Genomic DNA, 27880 nt, shown 5'->3' with positions numbered 1-27880 from the left:
AATATGTTCACTGCGACCATATTTTTATTACTGGCATTACAGTCAAATTAACAGGTGTAAAATCCTCCATCCTTATTTTTTTTCAATTATGATCAGCGCCATCTCACGGCATAGTAGGAAAATGTGGTACAGATAAGTATACCATATCAAAAAAAGGCTGTAACTGACATCTTAATGTTGCCAATTTACATCATAGAAGTCACTAAATTTGAAATAGTTATTGATTTTCAGCTATATTTACTGCATTATTTGACGAGATATTAAACTACCAAATTCATTTCAATAAACATATTTCCAAGAAATGTTAAATAAGCAATAAAAAAAATTGGTACATTGCGCCATCTATTGGCCAAATTTGTTAAATTTGACATATTCCGTCAAAAGAAACGGAAAAACACGAGTGTGCGTCGCCTCGGTAGATATCAGTTGAATTATTCGGCTAAAATGCCCTGGCACGGGCATACGTAGTCGTCGGTCCGCCATTACGACGCAGCCGAAGACACGTTCGTCGTATTTAGTTAAATATTTTCGTTTATAAATGAGTAATAACGCTCATGAACTAAGTAATCGACTTCTGAATGCGTTGGATAACAATTACAATGTAAGTTTCAGAGTTTTGATGATCGTAAGTCCGATAAACTAGCCGAGATACGAAACGGTCCACGAGCCCATGACACCCGATTCGATGTTGCGATTCGGACACTCGCGAGGTTGTCTCGGGAGTGCCGTGTGCTGTGCTAAGATCACGAGATGTGTTGATAACCGTACAAACAATAAATCGGAGTATAGTGCGGATCGCGGAGCGGAAACGGACCGTGTGGATACGTGAGCGTGCGAGTTAGAGGGGCCACTGACGTCGCCAGCCCGCCGCCCCGTCCCTCCGTCCCTAGTGCCAAAAATTTTGCAATGTGAAAGTATGGAATTGTGCCACGCGCGACCTTTCCCGTTTATCTTCTCCGTTGGTGTGACTAACGACGGGGCTGCTGCAAATATGTGTTTTTTTGTACTGATTGACCTTACGTACGTGAGTACAAACGTAGCTATAGGTGTAACGGCGGCACCTGGCGCCCCGCGTGCCGTATGCTGCTCCTCATCACACTGTTGCCTCCTCGTAGCTCGTGTTTGAAGCCTGTTCTCACTTGGTGGTTAAGCAATAAGCAATTGTTCTGTACTTTAGTGGTTATTAACACACTCGTGTTATTTAGCTGGCTTCAGACTGTTGCTAAGGCCTAGGAGCAGGTGGATGGCTTGTTGAGGCAAGTGGCTAGTGTTATGACAGTTGTTTTAAAACTTCTACAGTATCTCTAGCTGTTATCATTATTGTGGTCATGATTATTTTAAGTCTGATAACTCATTATTTTGTTAACATTGGTTGTTTCCTTGTTCGCTGTTATTCTGGGTTGTTGTTCAGTTATGTCTAAACCGTGAGTTAATTTAGGTTATTTTACCATGAAGTTAGTTGCCGTGGGTTCTGAACATAAAGAGGTTAGTTTCAGTTAAGGTTGTATTAAAGACGGTGCAATGTGATGCAACATGATGTCTTTATTTGACCTCTATGAGCCTTGTTTCTTGATCAATTCTGACCACCACAATATTTATCATCTAAAGATAAACCCATAAAAAGTTACATTGATAAGATGCTGCCTAATAGACTGATTGAGTAACTTAACTATAATTTCACAGAAACGGTTACTAACAAGACAATCTCTATTTCAGCATCATGAATTGATTACATAAATGTACAGACTACTGTAATACAGAATTTTACAGTTAACGTAAGATCTTAGTTAGAGTCTAGTCTCAAGTAATGTAAGTTCATATTACTACTAGTTCATCGAGTTACTCAAAAAGTATTAAGTCAGTCTTAAGCTGCAAGTAAGTAGCTCTGTACTTAATTTGGCCCTGCAATGTACAGGGCCAGAATTGCTATCAAGTTTCTAAGAAATATGATATACATAAGTTGACAAATCGCTTGAGCCAGCACTTATAACAAAGTTGCATTTCAAACATTCATAAGTTATACTTATTGTAAACTACAATGTAATTTGCTATTACATATAATAATTCATTGTTTTGGGTACTTAACTGTTCAACTGAATTTTATTATAGGTTAATAACCTGGTTTAATTTATGATCATGTTTCAGTCATCAACTTAAATTTGTTAGTCTAGACTCTATAAAGTATTCTAACCTATTACAAATTGAGAGTGCATGTCTCCGACCATATTCTTATGAAGTCTATGAGATGTGCTTTTAAACTAAACGCACAGACCTTCTCAATCTTAAGCATTGGACAGATCAGGCATCTATTCTGTCAAAGTTGGACAGAAAGTAACTTTTTTTCCATGGTTATTTCATTGGGTTCAGTAAATTCTGTAATACAATATCTATTAATGATTTACCTCTGGATTCTATCATACAATTCCTATATTCATTAACTTGAACACAATTGATACAAGCTTGTGATTATGACAACCAATTTTGCTAAAAGATAACTGTCCTAGTAGCTGGGTCGAGGAGGTCAGATGGACAGTTGCTCCATGTTAAGTTCTGGTAACTAGCCGCAGCCAGTTACACTGGAAGCCAAGCCCAACAATAAAGTTGGGAAAAGCAAAACGGATGAATGATAAATTGAAAATTCATTGGCAACATTTTATTTACCAGGAGATAGGGTTAATGAACTCTTTATATTAATAATAACAGTAAATAATACCTACTAATTACACATAATGCATCACCTTTAAATCTATTCTTGTAACACAGGAAATAAACTCATAATAAACAGCTAAAGTTAATCTTTTCACAGAAGTAAAAAGGTTTTCAAAAATGCATTTTGATTATCTTGAAATAAAGTACTGTATCATAAAATTACTAATAAACAGTAGCTTTATTTATATTGGGAAATGGTGCCTGTTTTATCCAAATAATCCATTAATTAAATATTTCATAATCTTATCAAAATCTCTATAAGATTCGCTAACTTATTTTCAAGTACCTAAGTTTTCAATGGCCGACTTGCAAATTATGGTGTAACTAAACTACACATGTAACATTAACAATTTTTTCATGACTCATCGGACATAAAATAAGAAGTTTTTTTATGTTATTTAATACTTCCTAGGCCAGATTTAACACAATAGCTTGACAATATAACACCATAGCTTGGAATTCTATTCTCTGGCAAATAACTTGCAACTATGAAGTTAAGTTGCGATACACGGCGCCGTTCTCGAAGTTGTTCGGAAATATGTATACCTCGGGCAGACATTGCAGTTAGGTAGAAACAACTTTGAGGACGAGGTGAATAGGAGAATTCAGTTGGGTTGGGCTGCATTTGGGAAGCTACGTCGAGTCCTAACATCGTCGATTCCACAGTGCCTAAAGACAAAAGTCTTCAATCAGTGCGTCCTACCTGTCATGACTTACGGAGCCGAAACGTGGACACTGACGGTACGGCTGGTCCACAAGTTTAAAGTCGCTCAGCGGGCTATGGAAAGAGCTATGCTCGGCGTTTCTCTGAGGGATCGCATCAGAAATGAGGTAATCCGTCAGAGAACCAAGGTCATCGACATAGCCTACCGAATCAGCAAGCTGAAGTGGCAGTGGGCTGGCCATATTAGCCGAAGAACCGATAACCGTTGGGGTAAACGAGTTCTAGAGTGGAGACCGCGCCTCGGCAAACGTAGTGTAGGACGTCCTCAGGCACGGTGGAGTGATGACTTGCGCAAGACGGCTGGCAGGAGCTGGATGCGAGAAGCCGAAAATCGATCTCAGTGGCGTGCACTTGGAGAGGCCTATGTCCAGCAGTGGACTGCGATAGGCTGATGATGATGATGATGAAGTTAAATAAGGAAGCTAGATCCAAAGGAATTTGCTTTTTTAGTCAAGTTTATGGGAATGTTGCTTATTTCTTGTTTTTATAAGCCTACTATGTCTAGAACTACTAATTACAAGTCTACATAAGGTAGATAGAGAAAACAATTTAAATTATCCCATGTGTAAACTGGGAAATATCCTCAAGGAAACCCCAATTCTAAAATTGTTCAGTTGCTTAATATTTCAGCTTTTGCAAAAGTCCTTTCAATAACATAGATTGCCATTATGTGACATAAGTAGCGAGAAATAAGATGCTAATTTCTCAACTTGTCATAAAATTAGTTGTCACTCCCTTGAAATATTAATGGGAAGATAATGGCTCTAACTGGTGCTCAACTCTTTTAGCTACAGGAGACCATCACACATCAGTAATTTTTACAGTATTGTGAACTCAAGTTACAGTAGCTGTTTTGAACATTGAGGAGGTCAGATAGGCAGTCGCTCCAAGTAAAACTGTGGTCCTCAGCTGCATCCGGTTAGACTGGAAGCTGTCACCATCATAGAAAAGGCTAGGCATATGATTAATGCTATATGGCAGGCTGTAGTATTTAAAATGCTGGGTTGTTAATTAGAAAGCTAGAATAAGCATATATCAAGTTTCATAACTGTTCCAGTTAAACTCTTCAAACTTGTCTAAACTTGATTTTAATAAATCTAAAAACATTTATATTTTTATCATTATGTAAGTCCAGATAGATTGATCATGGTACAGACTTGTCAGAGAGATACAAATTGTATGAATTATTAATTTGTTTGGCTTATTCTTAGATTGCAAGTCCAGTGACTTTTATCTGATCTACAAAATACAATTACAAAATCTGAGGCTGTGAGATTCCTGAATCACTTTCTTCATTACTGAATTCTCCATTTGTTTCCTGCTTTGTAGCTATAGTCTTCAATCTGTATGATTCCTAACTCTTATGTGCCTGCCTTGTGCCTAGCTTTATTTGGGGCTAGAGCAATATGTTATCCTCTCCGATTTCTTTTTCACTCACCATACTAACATTGACTCCCTTCTTATTCATGTCATCTCAGAAAACCCATCTTCAGTCTTCCTCTCCCTCTCTATCCATCCACATTAATTTAGTAACATGGTTTTCATTGCTCATTGAGTGATTAAAAAAATAAACCAGTCAGTAGGGCACAAATTCTTGCTCCAATTATTAATTGTACCTGCTTGAAACTAAGTCATTCAAGAAATGCCCTTTCGGTCCGTCTGTTGTTATTATAAATATTAGAAGCAATGTGTAGAATTTCGGTTTTTGCCTTGACCCAGAAACCGATTTTATTTTCAAGATCTAACACAGAAACACACTAGCTATTGTTCTTTTCTAATTTTAGTTTATTATGTATTTAGTAGCTAATTGTTAACTTAGTAAAAATTTGTTAAAACTTTCCAGTAAGGAACTGTAATTTAGCCTACAAATCTAGCTTGCTGGGGAGTTTGTTGCGCCATTTCTTCTTCCCAGCAAAAACATATAGGAAGTGGTGAAGGGTGGGCGTTTTGTCGGCTGTCTTTTGTAAATTTCTGACGTTCGAAAATGCTGTTTTGCAGCCAAGTTTGAATAAACGATTTTTTATTTTGAGCGTAGAAACCATGGTAACAAGTAAAAAAGTAGTTTAAAAAAAGGTTTCATTACCTAAGAATCAAACTTGTAACCCATGAGTCATATCGGAGGCTGCGCGCGCGCCGCAATCATAGGAAACGGTCGATAGTTATTTTTTTCCCCCCATTGATTGCGGAACGTCGTAAAATCGTGAAACTAAGAAATATCATAAACCAAACTAAAAGAAATAACAGTGGCCTTTTTACCGGAATTTACAACATTGTACGTATTGATGTTTTATTAAGTTATTTTTAACCGATTTCAAAAAAGGAGGTAACAACTTAATTTTTGAATACTGAGCAAATTATTTTTTCCAGCAACACTTTTTGATTTGGTTTGTTCTGTTCTATTAATTCTAGAATCTATCCTGAAGGTCCATTCTCATTTTGTCTCTTCTCATACAGAGAAGTACCTAATCAGATTCAATAATAACGTTCAAAGGGCTCGTGGACTCGATATTTTTTACGGAAATAAGGCGGTCTTATCGTAATCTGCTCACGGTCAAATTAAAAAAAATAGGAAACAGCAACAAAACTAATGAATTATTAGTTGACGTATTCTTAAAGTTTTTGTTACTAAGGGCATAAAAGTCTCACTTTTTATACGTTTTCAGCAACTCTGCGTGCTGGGGTCATGAAATCATCATAGTAGATAGTTGTCAAATAACGGACTGACTTCACGATAGTCAAAATGTAGCCGCAAATCATTATACTCTCGGCAAATAACGATGGCTCTCTGAATTCGAAGTTAGAAGCCAACTTTAGACCGACAGTTATTTCACGATGTAAAAGCTGTACCTAAATTATTATTAGAGAAACAAATACTATGTTTTCTGACATCCATCATGTATCAAATTTTAATATATTTTTCTTGACTTTTCCAGGTTGTCGACATGCATACTGTCAACGAAATTATATCCGTATTGGAGAGAATCAATATCACAAAAGAGCTGCTGGAGGTGAGATATTTTATTCTAATTAATACTAGCTTCTTCACCCTGCGTTGCTTGTGTTTTAAGCACAAGGAAGACAGCTTACAACATTTACCTACGCTGTAGCATGTGTTGTAAGCTGTCTCTCTGTAAGAGTAATATCGAAATTGGTTTAGTAGTTCCAAAGATATCGTCTAGAGTTCTAAAAAGTTTGTTATTACCAGGTACAAAGTATCAAAAAAACTCAAATGTAGGGGTACTTCCCGCATTATATGTATTATCATACTTCCTCACACTAGTCTTTCCTAATTATAATTATCCTCTAATGACCCAATTAAAATAACAAGAATGTTATCTAAAACATTGTAAATAGCAAAAAATTTAAAACATTACTGAACACCCTGTAATTTTTTAATTACAAGTTCTTAAGTACATACAAGTTGGTGATTAGTTTTTATTAAGTACACAGTAACTTAATAGCTTTAGGTATAAGTCATAACATAGAATAGTAAATGACAAAGATAATATCTTTATCTTGATAATCATTTTCACATAAACTACTTGTGATAACTTGCTTTGTTTGTCTAGTCTAGTAATAGTAGCTAAGCAATAAGTTTAAGGTTTGAATCCTTGACAAGGTTATTGAACCAAAACGTAGTCCACCATCAATGGCAATACGACTTTTAATATCTTTAACAAAATTCGCTGAGCCAGCAAAACTAGCCAACAGTCTCACCAGCCGCTCTTGGGACCTACTCCGCTTACCCTGATAAATAAGTAGTAATCACGCTTCCACACAAATAAACTTCCAGCTTTATAATATTATCATGAAGTTTTAACATATCTTCTAACATTAACCCTTCTAAATTCCAGACCACCCGACTGGGTAAACACGTGAACGAGCTTCGGAGGAAGACATCGGACCCCAGTCTCGCGCGGCGGGCCAAGGTGCTGGTCAAGCGATGGCGGGACCTCGTCATACCCACCGTCGCCTCGCCCGGACATACAGGTTATTAGCACCATCATCTTTATGCCTCAATACTACAATAGTAACCTAACCATCATCATCCTCCGAGCCTTTTCCCAACTATGTTGGGGTCGGCTTCCAGTCTAACTGGATGTAGCTGAGTACGAGTGCTGTAGCTACTGCCTATCTGACGTCCTCAATTACCCGGGTAACCCAATACTCCTTGGAAAGACTGGTTGTGTCAGACAGACCTACTAATATTTACACTAGACTAGAGGCCTTAATATTTACACTAGAAGTACAATATACGGGCATAAATTCGCATAATGTGTGCCATAACGGAAGGAATGAGGGGTATTCATTGATAAATAATTTTGGTGCCAAAGACACAAGCATATGCATGCTAGAAACTAGGCAGTTTAGGGCCAATTGCGAAACTTCTTGTACTTAATCATTTTGGAAAATACTTAAAGATATTCTCAATTTGGTATAATGGGGTTTAGACCGATTAATTATCTTCTTCAAGATCAGCCAGCTGCGCAGGAAATATTATACTGCACAAGCGTATGCACATACATAGACGCACTAACATAGTTGGCGGGATGGCAATTTGACCGTAGAGATAGGCGAAACTTGCCCTCCGAAGCACGAAGTAATAGATAACTATGTATCGATAAGAGCAAAGCCATTTTAGGTAATTCCCCCAACACTGACAACATAATCTAAACCTTAAACGAACGCCATCTACCGCCACCGCCACAAGACAGCGACACACCCCATCGATCTTCAAAGTTCAATACAATATGGTTTCGCAACCCATTGGCCAACAGTCGTGATCAAGCGATTGGATCGCAATTAGACTACCAACACTTACCACTTATGAAACTCTGACTCATTGTAAAATTATATAAGTTTTTGTTAACCATGGCAATTTGGCAATGAAAAATAGATAAGTGGGTTGAGACAATGGGTTCGAATTGGTTTTTGAAGGTTAGGTTAGTCAATGTAATTGAGATCTAAATATGTGATAGGTATTTGTTCTTTGAGCTCTGCAGACATATAGTTCCTCATGATCCTTTTAATGGTCCCACTGCAAGATGCAGATTTGCTTGATCTACTGTTCCTAATTTTGCCACAAATTTGAAGTTCTTTAAGCAATAATACATTGGTAGTTGGTAGTTTCCACGGGACATATGTCCCGTGGAAACTACTTTCTATACCCGGATAAAAAGCCTAAAGCCTTCCTCAATAAGCGCGAACACTGAAATATTGTATAAATCGGATCAACAGGATGAGCAAGCAAACTTTTCATCTTTATAATCTTTATGAGTACAGATTACATACACTAATATAATAATTCATTGGACGTTTTGTCTCTTCATCTATCCCTGATTATCATCTAATTGTTTTAAATACAATAAATTACTGCCTTTTTCCTAACTTATTTAACGCTTACCCTTCATCCCTAAGGTTCAAATCGTTCGTCGGCAGAGAGACAGGTGCGTCGACTCGGCGGCACCCCTCTCACGTCGCCGGCGCTCTCGCGGGTAAGTTCACCCTTTTGTATGTGTAATATACCCCTTTGTATGTCTTATACACCACACCCCATAGTATGTCTTAGTGTACCCCTTTTTAAATTGGGGTGGTGTTTTATAAGAAGTACATATTGTATGTTTCATAAAAATATTACAGGGACATTTGTAATAAAATGTTGAAATGGAGGTAGTCATCATATTTTTAACCGACTTCAAAAAAGAAGGTTCTAAGTTTGACCTGTATTTATGTTTCCACGCACTTTTCTCATATCGTTCGATCTCGATTGGCTTAACCATATTTGAAGCCGTTTATATGATTGAAGTCGGTGTTTATGCGACACAAAGTCTTCAACTAGATTTCTATGATACAGTTGTACATAGTAAATGATGATGATATAACATTTCAGCAAGTGGTGAGCCCAGCGGTGAACAGCCCGCGCCCGCCATCCAGACCGGGTTAGTATGTAGTTCAGTAAAAAAAGTAGTAAAAATACATTCTGGTATCGTAATTTTTTTGCGAGATTTTCTTTCGAAGTTTTTCATTTTTAAGTAGCCATAAAGCCCACCATTTTGTTCCAAAGAAATGTGAAACATGAAGAACTGGTCTACCGATTTTGGACAAATACCACATAAACCATCTATCTACTAAATAGTCTGAACAAACATTTGGTTTGGATAGGTGAGACAAAGAAAAGTGGCAAATAAGTACCAAATGTTGGCTACATCCTGCAAGACTGGAAACCGACTCCAACATATAGTTGGCAAAAGGCTCGGGAGATGATGATGATTACCACTAGAGTTGACATTATTTCTTACATGTATTTGTAATATTGCAGCGTGGGGCGGCTACGAGTCGGACTCGCAGGATGTGATCCTGGTGGACGACGAGCCGCCCGCCGCCGCGCCCACCGCCGCCGCGCTGCTCGCCAACACGCATAAACCGCTCACGCCGCGTAAGTATTGGATTTAGCTGTTTATCTATTACTTTAAAGGCCCAAGTTCACCATACAAAAACAACTGTTTGCTTTGAAAATTCATAGTGAACAGTTGGGTCAGTCCTTGAGTTTCTTTCTCGAGGGTAAAATAATTTTTAGTCATCAGTTCATCTCACCAAAGTTTCATCAGAATTAGATGTGTCTAAATACATACAGCATAGTTTTTTTATGTTTGGACAACGAGTTTGAGTCAGGGTTTGTAAAAAAAATATTAATTTTGTTTCAGCCGTAAAAAGGCCGCCCTCACCAGAACCTTTATATGACGAAAAGAAAGCGAAAAGAGATAAAAAACCTAAGAAAAAAAGGTAAGATTTGTCTTCCGTCGTCTTTTGGTGTTGTTAGTAATGTTTACAGTTTATAAGTTGTATGATAAACATTACTTTTTATTCTGATTATAAACTTTAAATATTTACCTGCACATATTTTTCCTGCTAAGAACATAAGAAGCAAGCTTTATCTTAAGTACTTTGTAATAATTTCATAACACATATTTAGTTATCCCCTTTTTAACATAATTATTTCGTCTCCACAGAGGCCACAGTCGCGCCGGCTCAGGCACGGAGGCGACAGGTCCGGTGGCGGCGCCGGCGCCCGCACTGGGCCCCGGCGCGCTGGGCCCCGGGGCCCCGCTGCCCGCGCCGCCGGGCCCCGCGCCGCACGCCTGGGCCGCACGGAACGGCACCCACGAGCGACGAAGGAATGGAACTAAACGTGATGCGCTCGACTCATATGCCGCCCTTGTTAATAGGATGCCACCTGCTGGCGCTAAGAAGGTATGTATAATATTACTAGGTATATATTTCAACTGAAAATGTGTGAAATGTAAATTAATGTAGAATAAAACTGTAGAAGTAAAAAAAAACATTCGATATCATCTGCCTCGAAAAATTGGTTGAAGGCGGTTTCTAGTCTAACTGGATGCAGCTGAATAACGCTGCTTTATATGGAGCAATCGCTAGATTTTGTCATTTAAATAGGCCAAATTGAATAATTATGAAGCTAAACTAGGATGGATGTTTCATAAATTCAAAATAATATGTGTGGCACAATAATGTAAAGCCATTTCTCAACTTTTTTGCCAGGTGAAGACGACAAAGGAGCTGCTAGAGCAGATCCAGTCTCGCGGCAGCAAGCCCCCCGCGTCCCCCGCCTCCCCGCGCTCCCCGCGCTCGCCCGCCTCGCCCGACGTCATGCTCATAGAGCCCGACCGTATGTACTGCTGCAATACTGCGAGAATTAGTACCAGCATAACATTGTTCCTAACTATATTGTGTTTGTGTTACAGCGGTGGTGAAGGTGGACTCCCCGCTACGTAACGGCGGCGCGTCCCCCCCGCGCCTGCCCTCCCCCGCGCCGCCCCCCGAGCCCATGGAGCCGCTGGAGGAGCCGCGCGACTACCACGAGTGCACCTGTCCGCCCCCCTCCCCGGGGGCCTCGCCCGCGCCCGCCTCGCCCGGCGCCTGCCCCGCGGGGGTGAGGACACGAGTCCGGCCCCGCCACGTGCACGCGCTGCACCACGCGCTGCTGCCCGGCGTCAACGGCACCCGCGCGGCCGCGCTGCCGCACCGCTTCGCAGTCCGCCCCGCCGCCGACCCCGAGCGCCCCGGCCTCTTCGCCTCCGTCGTGCCGCTCTACAAGTACTCCGACTACGCCGACGACTACTGCGCCAAGAACATGTCGCGCGTGCCGCTGTGCCCGCACCTGCCCTGGACCAGCTTCGCGCCGCCGCCCCCGGACCTGCCGCCGCCGCCCGAGCCGCCGCCGCTGCGGCCCTACCCCGAGCCCGAGCCCGAGCCCGCCGAGCCGGACGGCGACGACGACCTCCAGCCGCCGGTCAAGCGCGAGCCCAAGGAGGAGGTGATAGTGGAGGCCGAGATGGTCGGCGCGCCGCCCCTCGAGCCCAGCGAGAGACTGAAGGCGCCGCTCCTCACGCCCGAAGACGAGACGCAGTTCGGCGCCACCCCGCGGCCGGAGCCCGCCGCCGCCGAGCAGTTCGCCAGCTCCGCCCCGCAGCACCGCTCCGTGCCGCGCACGAAACCCGAGCCCGGCGGCGCCGCGCTGCTGCAGGCCGCCTGCCAAGCCGCCGCCGCCGCGCCCTTCCTGTACGACGAGCTGCAGGCGGCGCCCGTGCTGCCGCGGGCCGCGCTGAGCTCGGACGCCGCGCTGGAGGAGGCGCTGGCCGCGGCGGACACAGCCCGCGACGAGCTGGGCCGGCCGGCGCGGCCGGAGCGGTTCGCGGAGTGGCACGAGTGCGCGAGGCTGGGGGAGCTGGTGGCGCTGCCCTACGTGGTGATCGACTGACCGTGGAGTGCCAAATGCGTGTCGCCCGCCCCGCGCCCACACCCAAGTGTCCTTACGTTAGTTATAGTGGCCGGCCGGCGGAAACATGCCTAGTCATATATTTATTTTGTAACTCGGCCGATTGACAAGTTGGCGGGCGGGTCCGCGCCCGCATGTGATATTGTGTAGCGGGCGGCGAGCGGCCGGTCGTCGGCCGCCGGCCGCAGCCGGCTCGCACGTACATTCCAGTCGGCCGCGAGTCGCCGGCCCGCAGACTGAACGCTTTGATTGTGCTCAATATGTTGGACGCTCTTGGTATTTTTGTAATTAATAGTACACGCATTGCTCAGTCGATATTGTCGAAGATATTGCGCGCGATCAGAGCGCCGAGCCGGACGAGGCCGGACGAGTGTCGGCCGGCCCCGGACGCCGGCCGCCGGCGCCGGACGCCGGACGCCGGACGCCGGACAGCGGCCGGGCCGGGCCGGCGGCCGCCCGCCGCCTCGCGCGCTCTCGATCCGGTCCACCACTTATTTGTATAGTTATAAAGTTCCCAAATAAGATTAAATAATAATCTCCCGACTGTTTCATGAGTTGTCGTTACCTTTTGTGATTTTTAAAATGAAAGAAGAAAAAAATTAGGTAATTAATAAATAATTAAATAGGAGTTCCAATTGTATATTATACATAATTATTGCATCTATCATGCGTCGAAATATCAATAATAAGGGAAAGAGAAAGTTAAATTTTATAAATATAAACATTTACTATATGAAAAGTTGTACCAAATTGTTGTTATTAATGATAAGGTAAGCGCACACTGCTATGCGCCGCCCGCCGCTCCGGTGTAGTCCGTCAGGGTGTAGTATGTACTCTTATATTCGGAACTGCTCCACCGATTGCCACAAACTTTTGTAAATACATAGTTTAGTTAACAAATGAGTTGCACATAAAGCTTCTTAGTGCAACATGCAAGTGTAACACAAGTTAGACTCATGTGTACAAACTCTAGTTTTATATAATAATTCGAATTTGAACCACTGTTGTAGTGTCTCTGTACACATTATAATATAACGCTTTTGTATCTGTCCGTCGTGTATAACCGTGTGCGCTCACCCCAAATAAAAGTATAAGTGTCTGTTACTCTATAATGAACCAAAAACAAAACTATTCGCAAATATTTTATGAATAATTAATAGCCGCCTTGGTGAGGTCCAGCCTGTTACAAAATTGCACAGTTCCTAGTTCCGATTACGTTTGGAAGCAAGCAAACCCGTATGAATGACAATTTGGTAAATTTTTCACCATATCTTGTATGAAAAGACGAGTTTTGTGTATCTATAGTTGAATATTGTTACATAGAGTTTGTTATCGAGTTTACAAAAGATGCCAAATGTTGCCGCTGTGCGGTCTGTGTGTTGTGTTACACGGCGATTGTGATGCGAACGTGCGAGCTTTATGTTTTCGCTGAATAATACGTTTTTGTAAAAGTTAAACTCTTTATTTTTAATTTTTCCGTTAGGTTTATGTGTAATTGTGTTGTTTTGATGAGAATGGGATGAGTGTTAATGGTGGCGTTGCAATAGTAGAGGTACCAACATTGTGGTGATATTCAAGTATAGATACGGCGGCATCGTAAGCGCGAGGGGCCGGTCCTCCGGCGGAGCCCGCGCGAACCTGAAGGCCTTACGTGTGTGCTGCGGGTGAAGCCGCGCCGGCTTGTTAGTGCAGCGCCGGCGACACACCCCATCACTGCCTTGTTGGACGAGATCCAAAAACTTTGCTAAACAAACGAAAATATATATATATCACTGTGTTTTTATTATCCCCTTTGTTTTATTTTTGCACTGTGAGGTATATCCTCGCTTCTTTTGACTGCTAGAACTTCGCTTTATTATTTGCACCTTCTGTCTATACACAAGTACGAACTGAATGCAATAACTGGCCACTTAAATATGGGTAGTGGCAAGCCGTTATGGACATTACGTTTTTGGTAGTGAATATGGTAAAGGCTCGCGTGGAACATTCTAACATCGTGGTTGATGGGGAGTTTGTTCCACCACTTCTTCCCAGCAAAAAGCAGCAGTTGAAGGGCGGGCGTTTTGGGGGCTGTCTTTTGTAAATTGACGTTCGAAAAGTGCTGATTTTCAGCCTACTTTGAATAAATGACTTGATTTGTTTTGTAAGTAAGTATGATAAGTACCAAAAACTTGCACTTGATGAAATATGGATAGAAAACACGGGATTGTTTTCAAACTATCCAGGAAGAGGGTAATATACATAGCTTTTATCCCGTTCACAATGATGTGAAAACACTTTCATTTCTAGCTTTTCAAAATAAAACGAAGTATTATCAAGTTAATAAAATTTATTATTAATAAAAATTACAATATCGCTTTATACACAATATAACCGAGCGCATTTATTTCAACCATTGTAAAAAATGTTTACATAGAAGACGTATAGATGGCAGCACCATAATTTTTCATTTTCATGATACAATTTTTTTGCGCTCAGAAGATGACTTAATTATAATTAAAATAACATTAATGGCACCTTGTTAGATTAGCTTTATTCAGTAAAGATATAATTCAACATGTAAAGGTACTGTCAAAACCAGAAGTGTTACAATATTTGACAATGAAAGGTACAGTTACGTACGATGTTATTTTGTATTTTCTCTGAGATTCGTTAAAGTATACGTTTTTGTAAGCTCTGATACACTTTCTAAGGAGAAGCGTATAGACACTCACCTATTACTTACTTTACATATAAATAACATAAAATGACCCGATATACAACTGTGTAAACTAAAATTCACGTTAACACATTGACCTTGTCACCAAGGTCACAACTCAATTTACATGATTTCATATAATTTACTTGTATGACATTACTATTGAGAGCTAAAATTGCTATGACCTTCACTTAAAATCTCAAGGTCATTCTGTTTTGATAGCTGTCAACACGTACAAAAAACTTAAAAACTAGGTAATATCAACATAAATTATAGGCTTGCCCGATGATGATGAAGTATTCTAACTTTACCCATAAAAAAGACTACTTAGCCCAAGTTTAACGACAGCATAAACTTCAGTTCTCTTAAAACAATTGTTTACAATTTTAAAGTAAAATTTTCAAGTTATAAAATGAACTCTAGACTGTATGAATTTTCAAAATTAAAACAGTTGTTATAAGAAAAACTGGACATTTATGTCAAAAAACGGGCCTTAGAATATAAAAAATTGGGTGAGCCTATTGTGGGTGACATATTCAAGGTCAAGGTTACATTATAACACAAGGCATGGCGCAGCAGAGAGGCAGGCAGATGGGGACGGCTGTCTTCTTTTCGGAGTGCTTCTCTTTGCTTCGGGAACCGGATTCGTATTCGTACATGGCGCGGCCTGATGCATAACTGCCGCCTCCTTGCGCCATCGCCTGAGGGAGAAAATTGGAGTTTAATGTGAGGAGTACATTAGATGTGTAAGGATTAAAACTGGTTAATAATTGGGTTGAAAGTTCTTATGGCTTTAGGCTTGGAATAAGTTGTCACCCAAGTCGGAACAAGTCATCTAGCAAGGGCGGATCCAGCTTCGGTGCCAGGGGGGGGTCACACAGTCGTGGTCAAGTCACAAAAAATTTTATATTGTAGCGTATACTTCTTTTAATATTAAAAGTCGTAGCGAGCTCGAAATTTTTACGAATGTTAAGAAAAGTGTTTTCATGTAGAAAATGGCCAGATCAGAGTGAGCGCAATTTCTCGTATATATATTACACACATGTGGCAACCAAAAAAGCGCGAGCGAAGCGAGCGCGAAACTTTTTGTTCAGGTCGAGGACTAAGGTAAAAAGTGTGGAGGAAAGGTTGGAGGAAAAAAGTGTTTTATGTAGAAAATGGTCCGAGCTGAGCAAACGCGATTTCTTGGACATAATCAGAGACGCGAAATTGAAAAAAGCGCGAGCGAAGCGAGCGCGAAAATTTTTTTCAGTTTGAGAACTAAAAGGATATGAAAACGCTTCCTTGCTGTATAACAAATATACAGCACAAATACAAGAAAGCGCGATCATAGCAAGCGCGAGATTTTTTTCAGGTTGAAGACTAAACGTTTGAAAAGTATTGTGTACGCAGAAAAGGCCGCGTACGTTTTTTATTGCAGCAACAGTAAAACATTTTCTGTGAAAACTTCAATTGTCTTACTATTGGTAAGGGTTCATGAGATCAGGGCCGTCTCTAGCTCCTATAGCGCCTGGGTGCAATCATCACCCAAGCGCCATCTATGTATCTATTGAAAGATTTTGAGTAGTACATATTGATCGAAGTACTTTACAAGGAATATAAATAAGAACGTTCGAACGAAAGTTACTTTTTTGGTAGGTATAGGACTTAAAAAAATTTTTCCAAATCATTGCAGGCTCAAACTGTTGGCCAGATTTAAGTTATGAAAGTCGAGACAGGACAACGTACTTGTAAAAATTATCGCGAGCGAAGCGAGCGCGCAAATTTTTTAATTTTGGGACACTAAAAGTTCATAAGTTTTAAAAAGCGCTGTAAAGTAACAAGCAGTCGGAAGCACAAACTGTTTTGTTTTTGAGGACTCCATGAATATTTTTTTTTGCTATATTTGAAATTTTTCGAGCCTACGACACAAAAGCACCTGATTAAGTACACTGCAAAGCAACAAGTAGCCGCGAGCGCAGCGAGCGCGAACTTTTTTAAATTATTTGTTTGAAGACTCACAAATCAGACTGGGAATTACGTACAAATAAAAAGGAACCGTGATTAGAGCGAGTACCATTTGTGTTCGTTGATTTGGTGCGTCAATAAAAATAATAAACAATCAGAAATAGAGTACAGACACAGTCACTCGCGAGCGTAGCGAGCCAGAATTTTTTCACTTAGTTGGAGGATGTTAAAAGTTAAAAATAATCAAAATGATCAATCCAACAAAGCGAAGGCGACTTTTTTGCCAGTATCATGATACAAAGTGGAACTTCCTTATCGAACGGGTGTAATTTCTTCGAAATTTCCTAGTGGTGGGGTGTCCCGCGGCGCCCCTGATATCGAGGCGCCCGGGTTATTCGCACACCCTGCACCATAGGTTAAGACGGCCCTGCATGAGATACAGCATGTAATGTAGACAACCCGGACAGCAGATTCTTAGTAACACGGTCCCGTTTCCTCCTTTTGGGTACGGATAAAAAAAAATAAAGAAAAGAGAGCGAGAGTTGCGAGCACGAATTCTTCAGCAAAACTACTCTACCTGTAACTATGTAGGTATCTACCTATTCACTCGGAATAAAAATTATCTTATACTTATAACAAAAATATAAAACATCGTGTTTAACCATTTCAATTATTGGTCCTCTTAGGTCCTGAACCTGGCCCAGGGGGGGGTCATGACCTTGTGACCTACCCCCTGGATCCGCCGTTGTCATCTAGACATTTTTCTAAATAATGTGTAAGTATACCGTTTTTGAAACGGATACAAAATCAAAGAATTTAAGAGCAGATTCAAATATCTAAATATTTGAATAAATACATAAAATGATACGAACCTACATAAACATGACATAGACAGTTAATGTACCCTAATATAAAAAAATATACAGAAGTTATTTTTCGTCGGTCTTGACTTTCGAGTGCTTTTGGTTAGCTATATCAAGAACACCACTATTAACGGACATTCCTAATACTCTATCTGTTGTTTTGCTTATAAGAGTCACGAACGAAAGGAAGTAATTAAAGCTTTCAAGATGACTTACACTGCTAGCCTGATAACCGCCTCCCTCTTTCTTCTGGAAGGGCGTATGCCCGGGCGGGTAGTACACCGCAGGTCCGGCCACATTGCGGCTGTTGGCCACAAGCGGCGCCTTCGCTGGCGGACTGGGGGCGGAGTCCCGCGTGTCTCGGGTGTCGCGGTTGAGCGTGGAGCTTTGTGTTGAGCTCTCGTGGGTGACGTGTATGTTGCGGCGGGTTACACCGTCTGGTTGTGTTGGGAAGCGCTGTGGAGGGAAGAGGAATTAGATTGCTTTGAAAAACTGAGAAGAAAGCTGTGTGGAAACTGAGAAGTCAGCTCATAGCTCAGCTAAGCCTTTATCATACAAAGCTTCTTCGCTCTTCTGAAATATAGTGTCCTTCGTACTCCGGGACGACTTCAGTAGGTGTTACAATCTTACCGAAGAGCATCGTGTTACCCGGTCTACGAGTTGTTTAGTTTGTATAAACAGTAATTCCTTGTAACACATAATATTAGCCCGTATTTAGTGGCAGCCCGTATGACTAGAAGCCTACCCTACCGTGGGTGACAACAGTCTGTCAATTTTAAGTTTTCATCATCGTCAGGCTTTTTTCGTCCCACTGCTGGACACAGTCTTCCTCTCACATAAAGAAGTTATAAAAAAACTGTTTACCTATAGGTAAAAGTAGTAGTTGCAGTATTGTGTACCTAAGCTGCATTAATACTTACAGCTTCAGGGAAATCAGCGAGCAGATCATCCAACTTCTTCGGCGGCTGCTGAGTGCCCATCGACGGGGTAGAAGGTCGAGGGAAAGGCCCGGGGGAGGGTGACGGGGAGTTGGCGGGGTGCAGCACCGTCACGTGCGGGGGAGACACGGGGTGGGGGCCGGGGGAAGGGGACGCGGGGAAGCGCTGAGTCGTGTTGTGGGAAGAGTACGAGGTCTCTGAGAACTTGTATGTTGATGGACCCTGTGGATAAAGAGGATATGGGTAAATTACTTGAACGTATATTTGATGGTTTGTTAAAAACTCAAAGAGCCCATGCAGTTGCTTGCTCTGTACATATCCGATCTCTTGATACATCCTCCATAAGTTCTGCCCCAAACCCTTGAGAAATCTGAATTTGGCTTTTGAAAGATCTCTACGCCAATATCTTTAATTAAAATAGAAGTACCTACATCCGAATTGAGAACCTCCTCCGTTTTGGGAAGTCGGTCAAAAACTGGTCTGCAGTTGCATACAAATCAGTAAGTAGCTAGAAATCTTGAATCATCCGTCAAGATAAACGATGTATAGTCAGCTGGTAACAGTATGTACTTACATATGGGCCGTGTCCATTATGCGGTTCAGCAGGGATGATCTTGGTCTCGTTGGCGGGAGCTGGGTATACCATACGCTCGTTCGTGCGGTCTGAAACAGACATTATCTTTAAGAATTATAAAGTTTCACCACATACAATATGTATTTGTTTTTGATTTATCTATCTATATTAATCACATCGGTTCAAGGGTCTTCGAGAAATCAAGTAATGAAGCCAAAAAAGTACAATTTGAGAACCTCCTCGTTTCTTGAATTTGGTTAAAAATACCTAGGCTACATAAGCAGTGAACATGTTGAGCCAACAATGTCATTAATCCATATTCTGGATAAATTTAGTTTGAATACTCAGATTAGTCTGAGTTGACTACCCCAACGATAGATCCTTAGTTTTCTGCTTTTCTATAGTCTATATTTTATCTGTATTATCTGGATTCTGCACAAACAAAGCTAATGTTTTGTCTCAGAACCAAACCCCAGCAGTAGAACCTATGTCTGGTGATTTCAGGTCTTCAATAACCGTATTTATTACCAACTTACCATCAGTAGTGGTGACAGTGCGGTACTCGCGGATGGTGTTGCAGTGCGAGCAGTGAGCGCAGCAGCCGGGGGCGGGAGGGGCCACGGTAGTCAACGGCGCCGGGGAGGCTGTTGTACTGGAAATATACGAACAAAAATTATATTTAGTTACTTATGGAAGACAAAATTACCAAGGGGTTGCCCGGTTAATTAGGTTGGCAGTCGCTCCTTGTAAAGCACTGGTACTCAGCTGCAACCGCTTAGATTGGAAGTCGACCCTAACATAGTTGGGAAAAGGCTTGGGATATAATGACTACTATTGATGACTGAATAAAATGGAGCCTGTGACTAAGAAACAGCTGCATGGATCGTGCGATTATAAGGTTAAGCAACGCTTCTCGCGGTCGGTTCGTGGATGGAATCATCTTGACGAGTTCTTCCGTGTTTCGGAAGTCCCAAATGTCATTTCAAAATCTTTGGCAGTCGTTATAGGTCAGAAGCCACAGGAAGTCTGACACTCAGTCATCCAAGGTTTAGGTTCCCCGCACACAAGCCACAACCGCAAAACGCCGTCTTAGATTTACATAGCATGGGTTCAGTTGCAAACCAGGGGCCCGATTCTCCTAATTTTACTTAAGCGACCTTCGATTGACGTTCGACTCGATTCGACTGAGATCCAATCCCGACTCGATTACGACTGACGCGTATGTGGCATTCCGCTATTTTTTCTTTGAAATAAACGTTTTTATCCTTTTCTGTCATTCAATAATGAATCATTTTGTCTGCAAATGATTTACGATTGCAAAATGATTGTACAGCAAACTACCGTATAGACCAAAATCATCAAAATAGCAGACCAATCGCACACCAATCAAATGTCAATCGAATGCGATTGGTCTTTTATTAGTAGCAGAATGCCCGATAGGATTAAAACTGCTATTACGATCATATTGCGATTCGATTTCTATTCGATTTTGACATTATTAACTTAGGAGAATCGGGGCCCAGCATCAGGCAGTTGTCTGGCATAAATGCATGAATCTATATTCGGCACCACATTTTTTGTTCTGGTCTCGTGTAGGTACCAGCTAGTAACTATTAAGTAATGTGTGGCAGTACTCACGTAGTCCGGTTATGTTCAGAGCTATGGTAGGTATGCTGTTCAGCATGAACAGGTATGGGCACCGTGGCCGGGTCCTGGTCAGCCGGCACTTCGTACGTGTAAGTCTTCACGGTGGTCGTCACCTTGTTCATCGGTGTTCCGCCGCGGGGTAACTGTTGGGGTTACAGGGTTACATTATGATGGGGGTTACATTATTGATTTCGCGATAAAATCCGTAAAAGTAGTTTTATTAAAATGGGGGTTACATTTTTGGGCATTTGTAGTCGGGTAATTTTTTGCTTGTTTGGTAGTCACTACATAGTATAAAACACAGGCGCTTTCTCTGACCCTGTATCCCTATGTATGTTTAAAACTTTAAAACTAGCCAACGGATTTTGTTGCGGTTTTTTTTTTAATAGATAGAGAGATTGAAGAGGAATGTTTACATGTATAAAAACATTCATTCAATATGGGAGAAATACTGTTATTTTTAATTTTACCATTGCATCCGTGCGAAGCCTAGGCGGGTCGATAGCTTGGTAGTAAAAAAGAAAATAATAAACTCTCGCAAACCTATCGTCTAAATCGTTCTTCCTCACATTTCCTTTGCGCAGGTCTAAGAAATTTCTTTTGAATTAAACTGTACCTTTGAATTCAATTGTATTGTGCCATTTCTTTTTGTTATTTATAATGTGTAGCTAGGTAAATTATAAAACAAATAAAAATAAATAAATTATAAAAAAAATATAAAAAAATCTGTATACAAAAACAACGTTAATATTTAATGTCTATTGACACTTATTATGTCATGTTTCAATATATTTTGCTTATGGCATTAGGTTCTAGTTTGAGTTCTTATATTTACCTAACTTCTCACCATAGATGGAAAAGAGGGTGCTTTTTTGCTCGGCTCGTATTTTTTACCCGACTGCCAAGAAAGGTTACCTATGCTTTTTATGATTGACTTGTTATCTAACACAACCTAGGCTGATTTTGTCGGTGCCCAAGATCTTTTAGAGAAAAAAGACAGTACCATTCATTTTTTATTTTTTGATGGGTAAATCATCAAATGACCCCTCCTGCTGCGGGTGCATCGTGAGGAAGTGTCAGCCTCTTACTGACTAAGCCCCATCATGTTCCTTCTTAAACCCTTTATGTACTAGCGCCGTGGTAACTGTTTACAATACCTAGTAGTGAAGGGTGGGCGATTTGGGGGCTATCTTTAGTAAATTCCTGACGTTCAAAAAGTGCTGTTTTGCAGCCAAGTTTGAATGTTGATTTTGCTATTTTAATTAGAAGGTATACTTACAGTGCCAGTGCTGGGTGGCTGGTGGCAGTGCGAGCAGATGGTCGGCGGCACTACTTGTGGGACCGCCGGGGAGATCTGCGATGGCACCACGCGAGACTCTGACGAGATGGAATAAAAACTATGTTATATTAACTGGATAAGGATGTGGTAGAAGGAATATTATGAGTACCTAATGCAGGTATAGTACGAATACAATTATGTATAAAGATAAGTAGCTTAAGTTTGTATATATGTATAGTGTGTACATTGTAGAAATAGATTATGGTAGTTGACATATTCCATTCATGTTCTTGAGAGTACTCAAAGGATTTTATAGAGGTAGCCGGTAGGACATAAAACTTTATAAGGGGAGTACCTATATAGTAGTAGTAGATAGAAAGGAGAGTAAAACAGAGCGCATAGAAGAAGTACATAGGGAGTGTAAAACAGAGCACATAAGAGAAGTATATAAGGAGAACAAAATGAGTTTTCAAAGTGAGAGCATAAGAGAGTAGGTACCTAAATAGGAGTAGAATATAATGGAGTGCATAAAATGGCACATTAGGAGAGTAAATAACGCAGTACACTCAGAGTCATACATTCCGAAACAATTATATAAATCCTCACCATGTTTCTCCTCCCTATACACCTCCTGGCGCAGCTCAGCAGCCCTAGTGACAGTGGGCGGCGGTGGGGGGGAGGAGCCCCACGAGGACGTCTCCACGCGCTCCTCGCGCTTCAGCGTCGAGTAGCCGCTGGACGGCGCCTTTGCTGGAGTTCTGGGGGAAGAGATGGCGATAAGTTATAAAATCAAAGAATCTGACCTTTAAAAAACTTGGGAGCAGAGTAGGAACAAGAAGATACTTGATGTGGAAGTGGCCCAACTGCATTTTTTATGTGGAAGAATTAAATGTAGTTCATAAGACCAATAAGTAGCTTTTTGTTCATGCCCTGTTTGCAAATTATTTGGGGTCGGCGAAATGTTTTCCTCTTCCATTCCTCTCTGTCAGGCGTCATACTAACAACCACTCCCTTCTTATTCTTCTCCGCTTTCGACGGTCCATATTTTCCTTGACCTCTCCATCTATCACAATTTCTAGCACAATCTTTTGAACTATTTTTCTAGACCTCATATTGAAATTGTACTTACCCCCTCCTGTAGTCAAATGATGTGCTCTCAGCCGTATCAGAAGTGTAGCCATCTGTAATTACAAGTTGTATAATTAATAACTTATTCCCACATTCGCCGAAGGACAAACACATCATACAACTATCGATTTAGGAAAGTTTATCTCAATATGTAAACGATTGTAATTTTCTTTACACATGCAAAACGCACACACATACACACGACACACACACAAACAAACGGTGGGCAAGCAAATCTTTAAGATCTAATAAAACTTTAGAATAGTTAAAATGTATGAACAAAACTACTGCACATGCACACAGTCATTTTATTTCTTAATTCAGAGAAGCAAAGTTAAGTATTTGACGAAAACTATTACTACAAAACGATGTTATCTCAAAAACCGCTTGACCACATTCAGTCACCTCCACCAGACGTACCATGGGTCTTACTTTTGTACAGCTGTCGTTCTTGATCCTTCTGTAAGTCATCCAAGAGTGAGTCCAGCTCCTCAACGTTCTGTGTCAGTTCTTTTGTGACCTTGGAGCTTTTGACCTTGGAGTAGCCTGGAAGTTGGAGAAGGAAATGTTATAGCAAATGGTTGTAAGGTGATGATGGACGAAATGAGGGCATTCGAAGAAAGGGGAAAGATATTTTACTCAATTTGCCAAAAACTACTAGATTGATTTTGATAAAACTTGGCAGTAATATAGTTTTTATAAAGGCTCCTTTTTAATACTTCCCTCGGAAAGCGTGTGAAGCTAGTCCAAATAATAATTGTAAAAAAAGTTATACGTATAGGTTTCTAAGTATCTTCTCAGACACAAATGTCCAACCATTGGTGTCTGAGAAGATGGTTGGACATTTGTGTCTGAGAAGAAGGAGTAAAACATCACTAGGAACCACGGACTTTAAGCGCTCGTGGCGACAACGCTCATACCTTCTCTATATAAGAAGGAGAAGAGGGCTACAGTTGGATAGTAAAAAGGCTGATGATGATCCTGAATAAATCGGTGATTTTTGTAGTCAAAGAGCTGTACCCTACAATAGGACAATATGCAGACTGATGATGATGTTCCAAAATAACAAGTTTCTCTCCTAGTTACCTGGTGTAGAACTAGTAGAAGACTCATAGTTGTAAGTCCTGGTCCCCGACGTGATGGCTGGCAGTTCCCTCTCCTCTCTCTCGTAGTAGTACGAGCTGGACTCCGAAGCTTTAGGCACGGTGCGAGGAGGAATGGTGTACTCCTGGAAGTAGGGGGTAGTTTGTTAGAGTTAAATGAAATTATAGATTTCGAGGTAGAGGATTTTATAGGGGTACCTAGTACTTAAGGAAGTACATAGGGATAATAGGCATAAGGAAAAATATTAGGGTACATAAGGGTGATATATGTATGTATAATGAAGTAAATAAGGGAGTTTAATTTAATATAATACAGAGCAACGTCATAAATAATATAGATTGTGGGCATGTTCACAGTGCCCCGCCCTCTAAGGTAAATCCACCACTGAACCGAAATAAATACGAGTATATACGCATAGACCATATAGGTACGCATAGCAGTAAAAAATATGCATCTAAATATTTGCAAACTTTCTACTCACAAAACCTAACGATATAAGCTAAAATTATTTGGTCCACATTAAGACCGGAAATATAAACATTTCACCAGTTCTGCTAAACTAAAGTTATTGGTCTTTCGGATATTAGCAGCCAGTGAACAACGCAGTCAGTCACAATGATGTCATTCTTGCAGTTAATGTTTATTGCCGTTTTATCGCTGTGTTTTACTCGAATGTATATTTAACTAAATACTACCTTTTTAATGGCGTCCGTTCTCATATAAGGAGATCAGCTTCGCAGGACATATTATAGTGCACAAGCATTTGCGCAGACACAGGTGCACTCCCTATTCCTTCACTCTCTGCGCCCGATGGGACGGCAATCCGACACCACCGGAGAGAGATCAGGACAAACATTTACTTGCTCTCCGATGCACGGGTGTATTACCACAGATTACTAAATAGTTATACTCAGCAACTTCCAGACTGCTTTGTGCACACAAAGCTACATATTCGGCCCCACCCGGGAATCGAACCCGAGACTTTGCGCACATGCAGCATTTCGCGAAAGTGGCCCAATAATTGGATAAAATTTTGACGATTAATGCTCTTATCCCTGTGTTTAGGAGTAAATTTGGAGGCCTTTGTTCAGCAGTGGACTTGTGCCTGATGAAACAAAAGACTGAATCTTACCTCAACAGTATGCAGGTCCTTTCTATCGTACTTGCCGGAGGGGTGTTTTTCTTCCTTGTACTCATAGTGGTACTCCCGAGCCCCTCCACCGAGGCCACCAGTCCGGCCCAGCGAGTCCAGCTTACTGCCTTTCGGTATTAACTCCGACTTTATCATGTCTGTAATTAAAAGTAGGTAGGTAAGTATCAGTAGACTTATTTTAGAGACCTTGTGGACAGCTGTTACTCCAACAGGTAAGATTGGAAGCTGACCCCAACATAGTTTGGAAAAGGCTAGCCAGATGAGGTGAAGTAACAGGTTACAACAGGTTAAGTAAAGATTGACGAGATCGGTCCGTGGATGATGGGTAACCTTCTTCTAAAGAATCCCTTCGGGTTTAAAAAAGCGTGGTTCCCATCTACATCTTTGTACATCTATGGCAGTCATTATAAAAGCTAGAAAGTCTGACAACCAGTCTTACCAAGAGGTTTCTGGTATCTGGTTTAATTAGGTCAGACAGGCAGCCGCATCATGTAGGTAAGTAAAATACTGGTACTCGATTAAACAGGTGGCTGCCTCCAACAGAAGAGACTGCCAACTAACAGAGATGGGAAAAGGCTAGGCAGATGCTTAATTAAAAGGAAGTAGTAGGTCTAAGTGGTGTATCTTACCGAATTGCTCGTCTGTATATGGTATGGTTCCGCTGCTGGAATACTCTTTGTACTCCTTGTGTTTGCTATACGACTTGGTCGCCATGTTCTCTGCTCTATGCTATCTGTAACAACAGAAATTCACAATTTAATATAAGATACCCCATGTATTTTTTTACTTTTATTAATTTGACGCTTTGAAGTTTTTAAGAATGTACAAAGAAAGAAAACAAAATTGAAAAATTGCGCAAACGCATGATACCTCTCTTATATGGCTTACTTCGGGATGGCAAAGTTATTTGATGAGCATGTCATTTTGCGTTTATTAGGCGAATCAGTCATAAGACCTTTTTGACTAATACAGGTTAAGTTCATGCATTTACCATTTTAGTATCAAGTATTTCCAATAAATCAACTTCATTGAAATAGGCATCAATGGCCAAGATAACACACAATTTGCATTAAGTATTTCAAGGCAAATCCTGGTATTATAAATTGCAATTATCCAAGCCGTGATTGCAATAAACATTATTTATTTATGACTATCTCCTTCATTATACAATCGTGGAAGGAAATAGAATAAGTATACAAAACAACTCCATATATTTCTTAGAAAACCAAACTTACATGGTAATCGTGTATTTTATTCTTATTAATCTAGACGAAAATGGATAAATATTAAAACTGTAAACAAGTTTCTGTTTGAGTATTAATAAGACAAGCTATTGTCTCAGACTAAAAAGTTTAACTAAGGTTTTGATATATGCATGCGTTATGAATATTTAAAAATACATAATAAATAAATTATTATTATATAAAAATACCTACTTCGAATAAGCATATTTTTGAAAAGGTATCTACATGATTAATTTTGTATGCCCAAACAGGCTGATTGTTGTACTGTATATCATACCTAACATCTGTAACCTTCACAATCAACACAAAAAAAGATTACCTTACTTTATGAAAAATAACTCGTGGAAAAAAGCCATCATCCATTTGAAGAAACATCTTCCCATTTTTCTTTTACCGACCTTGAAAAAAGAGGTTCCTTCTCTATTAAGCTTATCTAATCCATACTCCACGGCCCCACAGGTCGCCATATTAGGTAGTGAAACGTAATCCAGTCGCCACAGGTGCGTGGGCGCAGTGCCTTTCATTTCTCAAATGTCAAACGTCTGTCTAGTCTGATTGATGGTAACTCTGGGGCTAGGAGTTAGTAGAACAAGCTAGTAATGAGAATTTTCTAGAAAGGTCGTAAGCAGGAGTTGAAAGGTTTTTACTGTTTTGTAGGTGAAGGTTCAAATCTGCGGTCATGTAAAGGATATGGTCGAAGTCTAAGGGTCAATTCCCACTGAAAGAGCAGCGGCCGGCAGCGGCCGGCAGCGGCCGTAATTGCAAGGGATTGAGCGTGCCGCGCGGCGCCGCGCGGCGCCGCACCGCGCCGCGCTCTTACATTTTCCGTGCTCTTACGGCCGCTGCCGGCCGCTGCTCTTTCAGTGTGAATTGACCCTAAAACCGCCTATCTATATCTATACTGATATAATAAAGAGAAACATTTTTGTCTGTTTGTACTTAAAAGGCTCCGAAAAACAACTGAACTAATCAAAAAAACACCCTGGGTAGCTTCACTATCCTTGAGTAACCTAGGTTTTATCCGGGACAAACAAACAATTAGACTAGACGGGGAACACAGCTAGAAAGACAAGCA

The 27880-nt window shown here is 41.0% G+C and overlaps 2 protein-coding genes across 5 annotated transcripts in view; one reads left to right on the top strand and one right to left on the bottom strand.

Annotated features, from left to right (window-relative positions):
- The first annotated feature begins 400 nt into the window (after positions 1–400).
- LOC110372627 (uncharacterized) lies at positions 401–14016 on the top strand. 3 transcript variants are annotated; one of them, XM_064041732.1, is made up of 10 exons: positions 401–601; positions 6367–6441; positions 7288–7423; positions 8852–8928; positions 9324–9372; positions 9753–9869; positions 10138–10216; positions 10444–10684; positions 10994–11120; positions 11197–14016. In XM_064041732.1, the coding sequence occupies exons 1-10, from the start codon at positions 539–541 to the stop codon at positions 12210–12212; spliced, it is 1980 nt and encodes a 659-aa protein (XP_063897802.1). In that variant the 5' UTR covers positions 401–538; the 3' UTR covers positions 12213–14016. The 3 variants fall into 3 exon arrangements, with proteins under 3 accessions (XP_063897802.1, XP_063897801.1, XP_063897803.1); XM_064041731.1 differs by lacking the exon at positions 401–601 and adding an exon at positions 637–1024; XM_064041733.1 differs by lacking the exon at positions 401–601 and adding an exon at positions 639–1020.
- Positions 14017–14541: 525 nt separating this feature from the next.
- Positions 14542–27880, bottom strand: part of LOC110372652 (proteoglycan 4) — a 36277-nt gene continuing 22938 nt past the window's right edge. The window contains exons 2-14 of one of the 2 annotated variants that reach the window (XM_064041808.1): positions 26191–26294; positions 25541–25698; positions 24391–24532; positions 23725–23850; positions 23306–23357; positions 22783–22934; positions 22177–22274; positions 20889–21040; positions 19787–19902; positions 19251–19339; positions 18659–18898; positions 17955–18194; positions 14542–15629 (exon numbers count right to left, since the gene is read on the bottom strand). In XM_064041808.1, the coding sequence (XP_063897878.1) occupies positions 15477–15629; positions 17955–18194; positions 18659–18898; positions 19251–19339; positions 19787–19902; positions 20889–21040; positions 22177–22274; positions 22783–22934; positions 23306–23357; positions 23725–23850; positions 24391–24532; positions 25541–25698; positions 26191–26275 (1803 nt within the window). In that variant the 5' untranslated portion in view covers positions 26276–26294 and the 3' untranslated portion in view covers positions 14542–15476. The remainder of the gene's footprint in view (positions 15630–17954; positions 18195–18658; positions 18899–19250; positions 19340–19786; positions 19903–20888; positions 21041–22176; positions 22275–22782; positions 22935–23305; positions 23358–23724; positions 23851–24390; positions 24533–25540; positions 25699–26190; positions 26295–27880) is intronic. The other variant, XM_064041809.1, reaches the window with a different exon arrangement.

The sequence above is a fragment of the Helicoverpa armigera genome, chromosome 26, assembly GCF_030705265.1.
Source record: "Helicoverpa armigera isolate CAAS_96S chromosome 26, ASM3070526v1, whole genome shotgun sequence".
Classification (NCBI taxonomy): Eukaryota; Metazoa; Arthropoda; class Insecta; order Lepidoptera; family Noctuidae; genus Helicoverpa; species Helicoverpa armigera.
The sequence above is the reverse complement of the archived record's forward strand: the minus strand, read 5'-3'. Positions and strand labels throughout refer to the sequence as shown.

Coding starts and splice junctions, on each gene's coding strand:
- LOC110372627 (XM_064041731.1), top strand. CDS start 917: ATGGAATTGTGCCACGCGCGACCTTTCCCGTTTATCTTCTCCGTTGGT. Junction 9,870..10,137: donor GCATAAACCGCTCACGCCGC/GTAAGTATTGGA, acceptor ATTTTGTTTCAG/CCGTAAAAAGGCCGCCCTCA. Junction 11,121..11,196: donor CATGCTCATAGAGCCCGACC/GTATGTACTGCT, acceptor TTTGTGTTACAG/CGGTGGTGAAGGTGGACTCC.